At 39.1% G+C, this 16,307-nt stretch overlaps 1 protein-coding gene across 12 annotated transcripts in view; it reads left to right on the forward strand.

The window, feature by feature from the left end:
* MAP4 (microtubule associated protein 4) overlaps positions 1–16,307 on the forward strand; it is a 171,910-nt gene that overhangs the window by 101,825 nt on the left and 53,778 nt on the right. For all 12 annotated transcript variants that reach the window (XM_081245430.1, XM_081245429.1, XM_081245427.1 and 9 more), the window contains exon 4: positions 11,993–12,115. In XM_081245430.1, the coding sequence (XP_081101556.1) occupies positions 11,993–12,115 (123 nt within the window). The remainder of the gene's footprint in view (positions 1–11,992; positions 12,116–16,307) is intronic.

Below are 16,307 nucleotides of genomic sequence, written 5' to 3' on the forward strand. Positions count from 1 at the left end.
AGGAGGAAGGGGTACAAAAGTCGTGGGAAACCAAACCCTTCCAAGACCCCACACTGCTGACAGACTTGTTATCTGAGTGTGAAGAAATCTTTTTGAATCTAAGGGAACCAGAAACAGTGAGAGTAAATTGTTTGGACATTAATTTCCTTCTTGGGCTTCCCTGGTGGCGCAGTGGTTGAGAGTCCGCCTGCCCATGCAGGGGACACGGGTTCGTGCCCCGGTCTGAGAAGATCCCACATGCCGCGGAGCGGCTGGGCCCGTGAGCCATGGCCGCTGAGCCTGTGCGTCCGGAGCCTGTGCTCTGCAACGGGAGAGGCCACAACAGTGAGAGGCCCGCGTACAGAAAAAAAAAAAAGATAATTTCCTTCTTGATTCGTGTGTGTTGTAGTGTTCCAGATCATATTCTATAATGAGAATGTTAAATATCCATGAATAATTTGCCCTACTTGGGAAAGTGTTTTTTCATTCTCAGTTTAGAGCTGGAATGTCAAGTATCCATAATTGTCTGGAACAAATTGGCAGGATGAGTAGAAGTCAGTGAAATATGGACTGTGGACATGAATGCAGTTTAATGTTCACATGTGATTTCTACCACAGTTGAGTTTTGATTATGGCTACTTGTAAAATGTTTTCTGGCTTTAAACCAAAATAATTTAAATACTTCCATTTATATACCCTGTTTAGCAGAATGTGGAAATAGAAATGGGGCTTATTATGAGTTATTGCTATTTTGAGGGAATATTTTAATTCCTATTTTGTCTGAAGAAAGAGCCTAGTTTTTATCTCTCTCTACTTAGGATATAGCTGTCTATCATGTCACAGGTACACAAACAGTCATGGTTTATGATGTCTGTTGCCCTGACATAATTATTAATTGTACTGTTTTTACTCTCAAGTGTATTAATCTGCTCTGACCAGGCAGACTTAAGTCTTTGAATAGGCTGATTTAGTTTAACATAAATTTCGATTGTTTAATAGCCCTGAACATTTAGAAAAAGTAAATTATATACTGATTATATTTTAGTATTCAGCAAAAAATATAATGTGAATAAAATTAAATGGAACAAAGGTATTGCAAAAAGTAGAATCTTAATTTGCAGGTTGTATCTCTAAGAAAAGCCCACCAGAGTTACCAGTATTTTTATGTCCAGATTAATCTTTTCCCCTCCAAATTGCAGTCAATTGTTCATTCAACAACCATTTATTGGGCACCATCTAGGTGTCAGGCACAGCATATGGGGCTGGGAATACTGAATGGGAAGACACACTCCTTGCTCTCAGTTGGCCAGCCAGAGAGCCATTGAGCAATGTCTTATATCACGTGTTTACGTGTAAGCACAGGCTGCCATGCAAACACTGAGGAAAGAAGTCCCTGTGTTTAAGAGGAGTGGTACACGCAGATGTTTCCTAGAGGGTGACCCTGGGAGGATGAGTAAGCTTAGAGCAGGCAGACAGTATGGGGGAGCAAAGTAAAGTATTCTAGATGGATAGAGCAGCTCATGTGAAAGAGTAGAGGAATGTGGGTAAGGAATAGTATGGTTAGCTGGGAACGACACTGAAACATTAAGACTGGCTTATATAGGATCTTATGTGATAAATTTTCTCTGTAGAGTCTAGGTTATGGGGAAACATTAAAGGGTTTTAAACCAGGGACTAATATGAACATGTTTTATGCTAAGAAGAGGAGCGTCAGACTAGAGGCAGAGACTCTTTAGTTGGTTGTTCAACTTTTCAAACAGATGGGCAATCTGTCCCTCACCCAACCCTAGATGTTTTTTGGAAGCAAATTCCAGGCATCATATTATCCTATCTTTATACCTGTCTGTATCTCTCAAAATCGATTCCTTTTTAAAACATAATTACCCATTCACACACACACCCCAATTCATAATATCAGATGTCCAGTCAGTATTCAATTCACCAGTATTTCCCCCAGTTATCTCACTTGTTTGTTTTTTAATAACTGGTTTGTTAGAATTAGAATCTAAAGTTCTTTTAATCCATAGATTCTTCTATAGGGATTTTTTTTCTTTAACACAGTTTGGATTTTGTTTATGTTTTAAAGATGCTTGAGATTTAATTGTGCTTATAACCAGAGGAGGAGAATAGAGATTAAAAAGCAAGTCTGGGGGCTGGAGGACTGAATGGCAAGGGACAGTGTGAAGGGCATACTTGCATAAATGCTGTCCTTGGAAAGGAGAATATAAGAATGCATTTCTTATATTCTCTAGTTGGGCATGGGTTTTTTTTATTATTAAAAAAAAGGTGGAAGATTATACCTCTCATAAATAGGAAGGAAAGGAGTAATGGTGGACTCATGTAGGTAAGTTTTCAATAGAGGACAGGGCAGTGGAAGAATATTATTTTCTATAAAGTAAGAGTTTATATGTTGGGATGGAAAATGCTGGAGAAGAGAGTATATGTAACAACCTCTTTGGAGAACAAGAAAGGAAGTTGTGTAGAGATACATGTTTTTATAGGAACAGTGTACATTCAGTATGATAGTCGAGTGTCATGGGAGGTAAAAGGAACAGCTGAAAACAATGTAGTGTTTATAGCTAAACTATTGCTAACTTAAGGTGTATTGTGGCCTCATGGTGGCATCCTTCACCTGAGCCCACTCTGGGGAGCATCCTGCAGGATTTCTTGTTTAAGCAAAACGAGCATACTGTGGGGTTTTTTTTTTTTTTTTTTTATGACATTTCCAAGACAAGCATGCTGGTTTGTTTTACAGCAAACCGAAAAGAAACTGTTAACTCAAAGTCATCATCTCTTTCCTGCTTGAGACCTTCAATGCTTCATTGTTTTCAAATATTGTTAGAGCTCTGGAAGTCTTTAAAAAAAGTCTCCGGCCATTTTAGGGATGGTCAAATATTATTCAAATCAGGAAGGTTGGTGAGCTTTTTGCCTGTTTAGTACAAAGGAGAAAGACATCCTAATATAGTTGGATATGAGCATTTAAATCTATTAAAGAAAGTAGAGTTGGTGGAAAATCTGAGAAAGGAGTTAGCTTTCTTCTGTCACTTTTTTTTCTATTTTTAGAAAATAGAAGTACTTAAATTTTGATTTTGAAATAATTGCAAATATACAGACAAACGAAAGAACAAATAAAACAAAGAACTTTTGTGTGTTTTTCCAGATTCACCAATCAATAGCATTTTGCCACAACTGCTTTGTCTTTCTACAATCAATGTGTGTATGGATATACACGTTATTTCCCTGGCCAATTTTGTTTTATATTTGTAATAATAATCTAAGGCATTCTCACATGTATTATAGTGTCAACAATAATTGAAAATATCACGTTCAAAGATTGCCTCCTGTCTTATCTGTGAAGCCCTCTTGCCAGCATTAATTTTCTTACTTCTCTTTACTTGTGTACTTTAAACATCTCCATCGTACAGTTTAGCCCTTAGTGAGATATTGTATTATTTTCTCATTTCTAAGATGGCTAAATTTCTATCACAGAACATAGTGAAGCCTGAACTTTGTCTTTGACTTCTTGACTCCAGGGGGAGAGAGGGGAGGTGTTGGGGGAGGGGGCTAGAAGAATGATAGTGGTAATACATAAGCCTACAGTGTAGTATGGAGAGGTGTGGACTAATATAATAGACTTTTATAAGTGGAAGGGAGCTTAGATACCAGATATTGGTGCAATGTTTTGATGATGTGGGTGAGAACATTGAGGTTTGAAGTAATTAAATGAGTTAATAACTAAGGTCTCTCCAAAGAGCTGGACTAGAACCTTAGTCTGCTGCCCCAATCTATGCTCTTTTTTGCTTCTTTATCTTTTTACTTGACTCTCCAAGTAAATAGCAGAATTCTCCAGAGGGACAATGTCTCTAAATACTCTTAAGGCATCAGCTCTCAAACTTTTTGTTATCAAGACCACTTTTCACTCTTAAAAATTGGGAAACTTTGGAGGGTGACGAATAGGTTCTCTCTCTTGTGGTGATGGCATACATAGTCAAGATTAATCAAAATATACAGTTTAAATATGTGGAGCTTATTGTATGTTAATTGTACCTCAGTAAAGCTATTTACAGAATTTTTAAGGACCCCAAAGAGCTTTTGTTTATATGGGTTATATCTATCAATATTTTTCAAATTAGATATTACAACTGAGAGACTTTAAAAAAGTATTCGTTAAAATAACAATAAATTCATTATACGTAATGTTAACATTCCCCCCCAATGTTTTTAATAAGTATACTTCTTAAAAAAAAAGTTTAGGGGCCTCCCTGGTGGCGCAGTGGTTGAGAGTCCGCCTGCCGATGCAGGGGATACGGGTTCGTGCCCCGGTCTGGGAGGATCCCATATGCCGCGGAGCGGCTGGGCCCGTGAGCCATGGCCGCTGGGCCTGCGCGTCCGGAGCCTGTGCTCCGCAACGGGAGAGGCCACAACAGTGAGAGGCCCGCATACCACAAAAAGAAAAAAAAAAAAAAAAAGTTTAGTAGAAGTTTACTAACTTAAAGTTAGTAAGTAAAACTTTAGTAAAAGTTTAGTAAGTTCAATAAGTATACTTCTTTTAAAAAGTTTAGTTCTGGTGAACTGTCTGGTTTAATAGAAGACAGCTGCATTCAATCTGTCACAATATGTTGTTTGAGTTGAAGTATATGAAGAAAATCCATTTCACTTATATGTGTAAGCTAAGAGAAAGGGTATTTTGATAGTTTTTTTTCCCGATAACTGTGGATATTCTTTGATTTGACATCAAAACTGGACAAGTGGTAGTTTCTTAAAGGTTATTTGCAATGTAGAATCTGAAACCATATCAATGAACTTTTTATATTCTCTTAAATATTAAGATCTCTTGGTCTGTCTTAGACTTGGAATGGGTGTTACCTGATAGAATTATTCTGGCTTTGATATATATACACAGATATTACTACTTGATTAATTGATACTTTTAAAATATTTAGCCATTTGCCCCTTCTGTTAAATGCTTCCAATTCACAGAAATAGAAACTGGCCACTATTTTTTCCCATTCTACATTTATAGGAGAACCAGGGTATCTAGGGTTGTTTCCAGTGCATTAAGTAAATTGCTTCTTTTTTGAATTTCATTTTTCATTCTTTTACTGAAATAGATTCTCTGAGTAGATTGCAATTATGCTAAAAAAAAAAACCACCACATTTATTCTGAAGGCTGTTGTTCCTGCAAGGGAGTTTTCCTGCTTTTGCTTGAGTTTTAAGAAGGAAATCTAGGTCAGTAACACTGAATGAAGATGTGGGAGTGAGCCTCTGTCAAACATGCTGTTTAATAACACTGTTGGCCAGGGGCTGTTCTGAATGCTGCTCCCAGGAGAGCCTCTCTAAGCTGTGCTGCGGCACCAATGTGGAGGGGAGATAACCAGAGTTGCATGTTCCTTCTCCAGAATGTGCGGGCAAAATGTACCCACTTCTCTGATTAAAAACTACTTTTCTCCAAAAGGTTAAGAAATGTAAGGAGAATCACAGCCTTTTAAAGTTTATTTTAGAACTGAGATAAATTAATCCTATGAAATATTACTGTTTTTAAAATATTTTTACTAATTTTTTTAAAGTTTTAAAAATAAATATATTTTTTTATTTATTTGTGGCTGCGTTGGGTCTTCACTGCTGCGCACAGACTTTCTCTAGTTGTGGTGAGCGAGGGCTACTCTTTGTTGTGGCACATGGGCTTCTCATTGCATTGGCGTCTCTTGTTGCGGAGCATGAGCTCTAGGCATGTGGGCTTCAGTAGTTGTGGCTCGCAGGCAGTAGAGCGCAGACTCAGTAGCTGTGGCGCACGGGCTTAGTTGCTCCGCAGCATGTGGGATCTTCTCGGACCAGGGATCGAACCCGTGTCCCCTGCGTTGGCATGTGGATTCTTATCCACAGCACTTTTACCAATTTTTAAAAAATAAATTTATTTATTTATTTATGGCTGTACTGGGCCCCCGTTGCTGCGCACGGGCTCACTCCAGCCGCGGCACTACTCTTTGTTGAGGTGTGCAGGCCTCTCGTTGCGGTGCACGGGCCTCTCATTGCGGTGGCCTCTCCCGCTGCGGAACACTGGGCTCCATGTGCGCGGGCTTCAGCAGTCGTGGCACGTGGGCTCAGCAGTTGTGGCTCTCAGGCTCTAGAGCACAGGCTCAGCCGCTGTGGCGCATGGGCCCAGTTGCTCCACGGCATGTGGGATCCTCCCGGACCAGGGCTCGAACCCACGTCCCCCGCACCGGCAGGCAGACTCCCAACCACTGCGCCACCAGGGAAGTCCCACTTTTACTAATTTTAAGAGCTATTTATTTCTCCACGTTTTTGTTTCCAAAGAGAATTATTAAGCGCATATTCTATTAAAACACCAGGGACCTGGTAGAAATCCAACCGACAATCTTCTTTTCTTTTTTTTAATTGAAGTATAGTTGATTTACAGTGTTGTGTTACTTTCCAGTGTACAGCACAGTGATTCAGTTTATACATATGTGTATATATGTGTGTTTGTGTGTGTGTGTATATATGTGTGTGTGTATATATATATATATATATATACACACACACACACACACACACACGGATATATATTCTTTTTCAGATTCTTTTCCCTTATAGTTTATTACAAAATACTAAGTATAGCTCCCTGTGCTATACAGTAGTGTGTATATGTTAATCCCAACCTCCTAATTTATCCCTCCCCCCTTCCCCTTTATTTATCCAAGTTTTTACCACTTTTTCTTCTTCCCTCCTCCATATGCTTGTGAACCTTCCCAGTGACACTGTGGTTTGTTCTTTGATTCATTGTAATTTTTCTGGCTTAAGCAAATGACCAGTACTTCCTGCTGAGTACTTTTGCGCAAATTGTATCTTGCCAGGTTTTGGGGGGATATAAAAAGGAATAGATAAATCAAAGGTCTTAAAATTTAATTTTAGAATTAAAATGCATTTTAAAAATTATAGGGCTTCACAGGTTTGTGCCCTGGTCCGGGAAGATCCCACATGCCGTGGAGCGGCTGGGCCCGTGAGCCATGCCCGCTGAGCCTGCGCATCTGGAGCCTATGCTCCACAGTGGGAGAGGCCACAACAGTGAGAGGCCTGCGTACAGCAAAAAAAAAAAAAGAAAAAAGAAAATTATATATATAGCACAACCCTATTGTGTTTCATGTTTTTTTTGTGGATTTGGTTTGGTTTGGTTTGGTGTTTTACTATAGATGAATGGTTTGTGGTTCTAAAAGTCTCAAGGTTACACCCAAAGTTAAGTGGGAGAGCCAGGACTGGAATCTAGATCTCCTGATTTGCAGTCCAGTTTTCTTTCTTTAATATCATATTTCTTTCTGATTTAGATTTCTAGCATGTGAAGAAACCTTTAGACAGCTCTAGGCAAAATACATATTTTTTACTTTTTAGACTTTTCCTCAATTAAAGGAACTGGGCATTGCATTTTCATCTTTGTTGGCTGCCTACAGCTAGTTTTTTGATTTTTTTAAACATGTAAAGTTTTTAGAATAACATATTTGGCTCAAAAGTCTCTTTCTTCTCTCTTGCTTTTCTCACCTCCCCCTTTTTTCTCTCTTCCTCTACCTCTCCTCCTCCCTCTTTTCCATTCTTCCTTCTCTCCCTCTGTCGTCCCTGCCCCCTCTTTGGCCTCATTCTCAGGCAGATTCTTTCAAGGTGGGAAGAATGATTACTGGCAGCCCAGGTGTAGTGTAGCCTTATGGCTCAAGTTCTAAAATGTCTGTATATCAGATTTCCCCAAAGGACTTTGGGACTGCCTGAATCACAGGTATACTCGTTTGGCCAGGAAAGCAAAGTACCACGATGGACAGCCATACCAGGATCACCTGGAAGGGACTGAGGTGGTTCCCTTTAGATGGGATACAGGCAGACAACTCTTGGATGCCACTCTGTTTGGCATTTGACACCCTAGCTATTCTCTAGCTGCCCTCTATGGAGAACTGCTGCCCCCAGTAAGTGTGTTCCAGCCAAATTAGTGTGCTCCTTACTTTCCCATTCTTGCCCGTGGTCTTAACTCATATTTTCCTCTGCTGGATATCTTCTCCACTTTGTCTCTTTCTCAGTCTCCCAGCTCCATTTAATTATAACCTCCTAACTATCCTTCCAGGTCCAGTTAAATTCTAATCTCCTGTGGAAAATATTCCTGATCATCCCATGACCATATTATGTGACCTTTAAACTCCAGTAGCAACACTTAATACATGTTATTGTAGACACTTATCCTATATGACCCATTATAGTTGTGGGACTATCATGTTCATAGTTTTCTAAGCACTTTCACATATCCTCCCTCAGCCTTATGAAGTGAGTAAGATAGGTACCAGATGTGAAAACTGAGGCTTGCAGAGGTTTGCATTGTTGGGTATATCTTAAACCCTCAGCTAGACTAATACTTGCTGCTCGGTTTCCATAGTGCCCAAGTAATGGTGTAATGGTGATGATAGTGATCAGTGTCTGTGAGAGCAGGACCTTTCACCGTTTGGTTTGCTGCTGTATCACTAATACCTAGAACAGTGACTGGCATATAGCAGGTGCTTAAATAGATAATTGAATGAGATATGGTTTAAACTTCAGGGGCTTGGACTAGGTGATCTCCTAGGTGCCTTCTTCTCTAAAATTCTAAGGTTGCCGCTAGGGCAGGGGAGGGGGGACGGATAAGGAAAGAGCCAAGGACATGAAATAGAAGCGGTCACAGATTTGTTTTTTTGTTAGTAATATGCAAATTATGACCACTAATACTGTTCATAAGAAATCTATCTGTCAATTAATAATTCAGAGTAAAATAATTCTTATTGGTGCTTCTTGTTTTTCTATTTCTTTTTTTGAACTCCCTGTAAATAACCCAAATCATGTACACCAGCAGTGTACAGCAGATAGGGAAAGAGATCAAAAAGTATTGAAAAGGTGGGAAGTTTGCCTGGGGAAAACTGAAGTGAAGAACCTCAATCTCTGTTTTTTTTTAATATTTCATATTTCTTGGTGCTGTTAATTCAGAGCTGCGTAATTACCAGTTGATTGGTTCTTGCTGTCTTATTGCTCTCCTGAGGATTTTACGTCTTTTGTTTCCATCAGCCTTGCGACTTTTTCTCCAGCACCATCTAAAAATCAGAATGTGGCAGATATCAAACTGGACCTATATATATATCTGCTGAAATAATGATGAGTACATATAAGCTACTACGAATATTAAATCACACAGTTAACCCAGTTGGACTATAGTCAGCAATGGAGAACTTCCTTGTGTTGAAATGCCATTTAAATTTGGCTCTCTTAAAGCCAAAGGAGGGACAGAAAAGAGAAAGAATCCTGGGGAGAGACCAAAAGGGGGAGGGAGGGAGTGCTTTGAGGGGATGGAGAGGTTGCATTTCAACCTCTGGAGGTCTTAGACATGAGTTTGCCAGGGCCACATTGCAGGATGTTTTAAGTCCCTTCTGGTAGATGCCATAGCTGAGCTGTATTGCTGAGTTTTTCTCTAATCCCTGTCCCCAGGTTGTACCATAACTAATGGTGTATTTACTTCTGTACCTTTGTCATTTATTGATAGTTGACCTAGGGAATAGCTATGTGTGGAACATCCTCTACATCCATTGTAAACTGTTACTGATGAAAGATGATTATGATGATCAGTTTCCATCTTAAAAAGATATTCATGACAGATACTGCCTAAATTTTAGAAAAAGTCTCTTCTGAAGAATTGATTTGCTTCCTTCTCTTATAACTTATAGCAGAAGTTTCTTAGTTGTATGCAGGTCTGGAGGCCTGGAACCTTCAGAGAAGAACAACTGCCAGAAGCTCTCTTTGCCAGGTGGAACTTGGGAGGCTTTGTCATGTACAGTCTACCTTCAGCAGATAAGTTTCTCAGAGATTAGGCATTTCACTTACATAAGAGTTTTAATTATAAAATTATAATTGAAATATCTTAAGTAAAAATACAGTATATTATCCCCCTTCCATTCTTGCAGGCATGGAAGATAACTTAAAGTCCACAGATTTATTATGCTTAAGTAAAAATGTTTAGAGAAAAAAAAATAACCTCAGATATCTAACATTCTCTTGGGATGTGTTCCTGAAGGAACATTTCAGGGAATGTAATCTAGGATAAAATTTTTTTTTCATTCCTCTTCCTCCTCTTTCCTCAAACGCTTCATGTAGTTGAAATCAGATTTAGGTGATTCTATGAAACATGAAAATAAAGGACAATCATGAAGGGGAAAATTTGCACTTCAAGGCAACCTGATGAGTTAGCTAGTAATAAAGGAGGGACAGTTCTGCCACTTACCCTCGAAGTTTGTCTTGAGACTAGCAGCAGGTATGTGGATCTTTTTGAAGTACCCTGTGGCTGAGCCTTCTCCTTCTCCCAGGTACATCTTTTTAAAGTCCTAGTCTTTTTTCCAGAAGCAGAGCAGTAGGGAAGCTTCAACCGTGTTCGTACTGTAGCTATTCAGCCTTTCAAAACTTCTTTCCTCGCTCACTTCCATACCCTTCTCCACAAAAATTCATAGCCCCCAACAAGGGAAGTATATGCTAAAGGCACATACCTGGGAGTCCTAGATTTTTTTTTTAACCACTTTATTGAGATATAATTTACATACTATAAAATTCACCCATTGTAAATTTACAGAGCTGTGCATTCATCACCACAATCCCATTTTTCAAAAATTTTTTTTACCACCCTTAAAGTTATCTTGAGTCCATTTACACTCAGTCCCCATCTCTATTTACAGTCTAGGCAACCACTGATTTGCTTCTTATCTTTATAGTCATCTTTTCTAGAAAACTCATATAAACAGAATCATACAGCATATAGTCTTTCATGTCGTGCTTTTCTCACTTAGCTTATTAATGCTTGTGAAGTTTATCCATCCATGTTGAGGTGTTTATCAGTATTTCATTCCCATTTACAGCTGAATAATATTCCAATATATGTACCATATTTTGTTGATCCATTCATCAGCCGATGAATTTTGTGTTTGTTTCCAGTCTTTAGCTATTATGAATAACATGGCTGTGAACATTCATATATTGTCTTTGTATAGATATTTGTTTTCATTTCTCTCGGGTAGACACCTAGGAGTGGAATTGCTGGGTCATGTGATAAGTCTAAGTTTAACAGTTTAAGAAACTGGCAAAGTCTAGATGTAAACTCTTACATTTTTCAGCAAGGGTGCCAAGATAAGTTAATGGGGGAAGCACAGTCTTTTCAAGAAATGGTGCTGGGAAAACTGGATAGCTGCATGCAAAGGAGTGAAGTTAAGACCCCTACCTAACACCATATAAAAAATTAACCCAAAATGGATCATATACGTATATGTAAGAGGTAAAACTATAAGACCTCTTACAAGAAAACATGGGCATAAATCTTTGTAACCTTAGATTAGTCAATGGTTTCTTAGATACGACACCGAAAGCACAGATGACCGAAAAAGTAGATAAACTGGACTTCGTTGAAATTAAAAACTTTTGTGTTCCAAAGACATCATCAAGAAAGTGAATCTTACATTTCAATAATAAAAAAACCAAGTAGCTTAATTTAAAATTGGGTAAATTATTTGAATAAACCTTTCTTTGGGGAAAGAAAAACATAAAAGTGACCTTAGATAAGCACATGAAATAATACATAACATCATTAGTCATCCGGGAAATGCAAATCAAAACCATGATGAGATACCACTTCACACCCGTATCTAGAATGGCTAAAATAAAAAAAGATAATAGTAGGTGTTAGTGAAGATGTGGAGAAATTGAAGCCCTCAGACATTACTGGTGAGATTATAAACTGGTACAGCCATTTATATACATTTATGGAAAAGTTTGGCAGATCCTCAAAATGTTAAACATAGAATTGCTGTATCACCTAGCAGTTCAACTGCTGAGCATATATACCCAATAGAATTGAAAACGTATGTCCACACAAAAACCTGTACTTGAATGTTCATAGCAGCATTATTTACAAAAGCCAAAAATAATCAGATGTCAACAGTGGTACCTTATAACTTTTGTTTCCTGTTTCTATTTGAAGGGTCTCCAACTGAATTCCTTGAAGAGAAAATGGCCTACCAGGGATATCAGAACAGCCAGAACTGGCCAGAAAATACAAACTTTTGCTTTGAACCCGAGCAAGTGGTGAATCCTATCCAGACTGGTAAGTGCAAGGCTTGCTTGTGACTGCTGAATGTGAACTATGACATAAACATGGAAAAGCCACAATCACCACTGTTCAAGCTGTTTTCCAAAGCAACTGCAACATTTTATATTCCCACCAGTAAATGAGATAAAACATTTCAGCCTAAATATAGCTTGTAAAGCACAACCAAGGTATAATTATTTCCCCTGAACATTTAGTTGACCCTTTCTCCTCTCTATTTATCCCTTCTTCTGAGGCAGGTACCCCTTTGTTTTCGCCCCTTCAAAACCTGTTTTGAGTAAAAAGCTGAAATTCATATTCATTGAGGACTAAACGATCAATAGTACCTTAGAACCTTAGTGCTTCCAAAAGGAATTATTATAGCACTAATAGCACCATTTGTCAAATGCCTATTTTGTGCCAGGCACAGTACTAGAGCCTCAATATACATATTATCTGCGTTTCTTACCTAACTCTGCCAAGTATATATTATCCTCATTTGACAAAAAAAAGAAAACTAAAACTTATACCCAATTTGTATAAAATTCAAACTAATTTATAGAGACAAAAAAAGCCTACCTGTAGTTGCCTAGAGCTGGAAGTGGTGGGAGGGATGGACTGCAGAAGCACCTCAAAGCAGTAGTCGATACCTCCACACCAGAGTTAATCAGATTGAGAGCTCAAGTTATTTGTTTCCACTTATATATGGTTTCTTTTTTGCTATCTAACTTATAAGGTGCCCATAACTGGTTCCAGATGATCTAGTGCTTGATGTTCTGTACCACTCTCCAGTCATTGGCTGTCCCAGATATACGTAATTTTTGAAGAAAGCTTTAATGAGATGTAATTCACATACCATACAATTCACCTATTTAAAATGTACAATTGAGTGGATTTTAGTATATTTACATATATGTACACCTATCACCAGAGTCCATTTTAGAATATTTTTTGTCACCTCATAAAGAAACTCAGTACTCCTTAGATTTCACCCCCATCTCCTTATCCACCCCAGCCCTAAGCAACCACTAAATCTACTTTCTGTCTCTATAAATTTACCTATTCAGGACATTTTGTATGAATGGAATCATCATGTTAATATGTGGTCTTTTGTGACTGGCTTTTTTCATTTGGCCCAGTGTTTTCAAGGTACATGCTTTTTTTTTTTTTTTTTTTTTTTTTTGCGGTATGTGGGCCTCTCACTGTTGTGGCCTCTCCCGTTGCGGAGCACAGGCTCCGGACGCACAGGCTCAACAGCCATGGCTCACGGGCCCAACCGCTCCGCGGTATGTGGGATCTTCCCAGACCGGGGCACGAACCCGTGTCCCCTGCATCGGCAGGCGGACTCTCAACCACTGCGCCACCAGGGAAGCCCCAGTACATGCTTTTTTTTGGCATGGATTAGAACTTCATTCTTTAAATGGGCATGTAATATTTTGTATGGATACACTGCATTTTGTTTATTCATCAGTTGACGGACATTTGGGTTGGTCTCCCCCTTTTTTTTCAAACTATTGTAAATAATGCTTTCTAAAGCATTTGTGTACAAGATTTTGTGTAGATGAAGGAATGTAACCTGGATTGGAATTGCTGATCATATGGTAACTCTGTTTAATCATTTAAGGAATTGCCAAGCTGTTTTCCAAAGCAACTGCAACATTTTATATTCCCACCAGTAACGTATGAGGTTTGTAATCACTACATCCTTGACAACACTTGTTTTCCCTTTTTAAACAACTGTAGCTAACCTAATGGGTGTGAAATGGTATCTTGTGGTGATTTTGATTTGCATTTTCCTAATGACTGATGATGTTGATTATCTTTTTATCTTTTCATGTGCTTATTGGCTATTTGTATATCTTCCTTGGAGAAATGTGTATTCAGATCCTTTGACCATTTTCTAATCGGTTGATCTTTTTGTTGTGCTGTAAGAATTCTTTATATATTCGACATACTAGATGCTTATCAGATTTATGATTTGCAAATATTTTCTCCCATTTTGTGGGTTGTCTTCTGATTTTCTTGGTAGTGTCCTTGGAGCACAAAAATTTTAAATAATTAATTAAATTCATTTATTTTTGGCTGCGTTGGGTCTTTGTTGCTGCACATGGGCCTTCTCCAGCTGCGGCAAGCGGGGGCTGCTCCTCGCTGCGGTGCGGAGGCCTCTCATTGCGGTGGCTTCTCCCGTTGCGGAGCACGGGCTCCAGGCGCACGGGCCTCAGTAGGTGTGGCACGTGGGTTCAGTAGTTGTGGTGCATGGGCTCAGCTGCTCCGCGGGACATGGGATTCTCCCGGACCAGGGCTCCAACCCATGTCCCCTGCATCGGCAGGCGGATTCTCAACCACTGAGCCAGCAGGGAAGCCCAGTTTTTAATTTTGATGATGTCCAGTTTATCTAGTTTTTCTTTTGTTGCTCAAGCTTTGGTGTCATATCTAAGATTCCATCGCCAAATCTGATGTCATGAAGATTTATCCTTATGTTTTCTTCTAAAAATTTTATATAGTTTTAGCTCTTATATTGAGGTCTTTGATCCACTGTGGGTTAATTTTTGTGTATGGTGAAAGGTGTAGGGGTCCAGATTCATTGTTCTTCATGTGGATATCCAGTTGTCCCAGCTCCATTTTTTGAAAAGTCTATTCTTTCCTCATTGAATTGTCTTGGCATCCTTGTTGAAAATTTGTTGACCATAGATATACAGTTTTGTTTCTCAGCTCTTAGTTTTGTTCCATTGTTCTGTATGTCTGTCCTTATGCCAGTACTACACTGTCAGGGTTACTGTTGGCTTTGTGGTAAGTTTTGCAATTGGGTAGTATGAGTCTACCTACTTTTTTTTTTTTTTGCGGTACACGGGCTTCTCACTCTTGTGGCCTCTCCCGTTGTGAAGCACAGGCTCCAGACACACAGGCTCAGTGGCCATGGCTCATGGGCCCAGCCGCTCCGTGGCATGTGGGATCCTCCCAGACCGGGGCACGAACCCGCATCGCCTGCATTGGCAGGCGAACTCTCAACCACTGCGCCACCAGGGAAGCCCGAGTCTACCTACTTTGGTCTTCTTTTTGATGATTGTTTTGGCTATTTTGTATCCTTTGCAATTCCATATTAATTTTAGAGTCAGCTTGTGAATTTCTGTAAAGAAATCAGCTGGGGGACTTCTCTGTGGCGCAGTGGTTAAGAATCTGTCTGGCAATTCAGGGGACATGGGTTCGATACCTGGTCTGGGAAGATCCCACATGCCATGGAGGACTAAGCCTGTGCACCACAATTATTGAGCCTGCGCTCTGGAGCCCGTGAGCCACAACTACTGAGCCCTTGTGCCACAACTACTGAAGCCCACACACCTAGAGCCTGTGCTCTGCAAAAGAGAAGCCACCACAATGAGAAGCCTGCGCACCACTGCAAAGAGTAGACCCCGCTCGCTGCAACTAGAGAAAACCCGTATGCAGCAACGAAGACCCAATGCAGCCAAAAATAAATAAATACATTAATTAATTAAAAGAAAAATAAATCAGCTGGGATTTTTGATAGGAATTGTGTTAAATCTGTAGATCAATCTGGGGAGTTTTGCCATCTCAACAATATTAAGTCTTCTAATCCTTAAACTTAGAATGTTTTTCCATGTGTTTATATCTTACTTCTTTCAGCAATATTTTTGTAGTTTTCAGAGTGTAAGTTTTATACTCCCTTTTGTAAAATTTATTCCTAATATTTTATTCTTCTTTATTCTTATGAATGAAATTGTTTTCTTAATTTCATTTTCAGATTGTTCTGAATCTGAATTGGTTTTTGTATATTGATCTTGTATCTTCCAACCTTGCTGAACTCATTAGTTCTAATGGTATTTTAGTTGATTCCATAGGATTTTCTGCATATAAGATCATGTCCTCTACAATAAAGTTTTACTTCTTCCTTTCTAATCAGGCTGCCTTTTTTTTCTTGTCCTTGCTTAATTGTCCTGACTAGAACCTTCAGTACAATGTTAAATAGAAGTGTCAAGAGCAGACTTCCTTGTTTGTTCCTGGTCTTAGTTAGGGAAAAACATCCAGTCTTTTACCATTAAGCATGGTCTTAGCTGTGCGGTTTTTGTTGATGTCGTTCATGAGATTAAGGAAAATGCCTTCTATTCCTAATTTGTTGAGTGTTTGATTTATCGTGAAAGGGTGTTGGATTTTGCCAAGTGATTTTTCTGCATCTATTGATGATCATGTGGTT

This window comes from Mesoplodon bidens (genome assembly GCF_964165515.1).
Source record: "Mesoplodon bidens genome assembly, chromosome: 10".
Lineage (NCBI taxonomy): Eukaryota > Metazoa > Chordata > Mammalia > Artiodactyla > Ziphiidae > Mesoplodon > Mesoplodon bidens.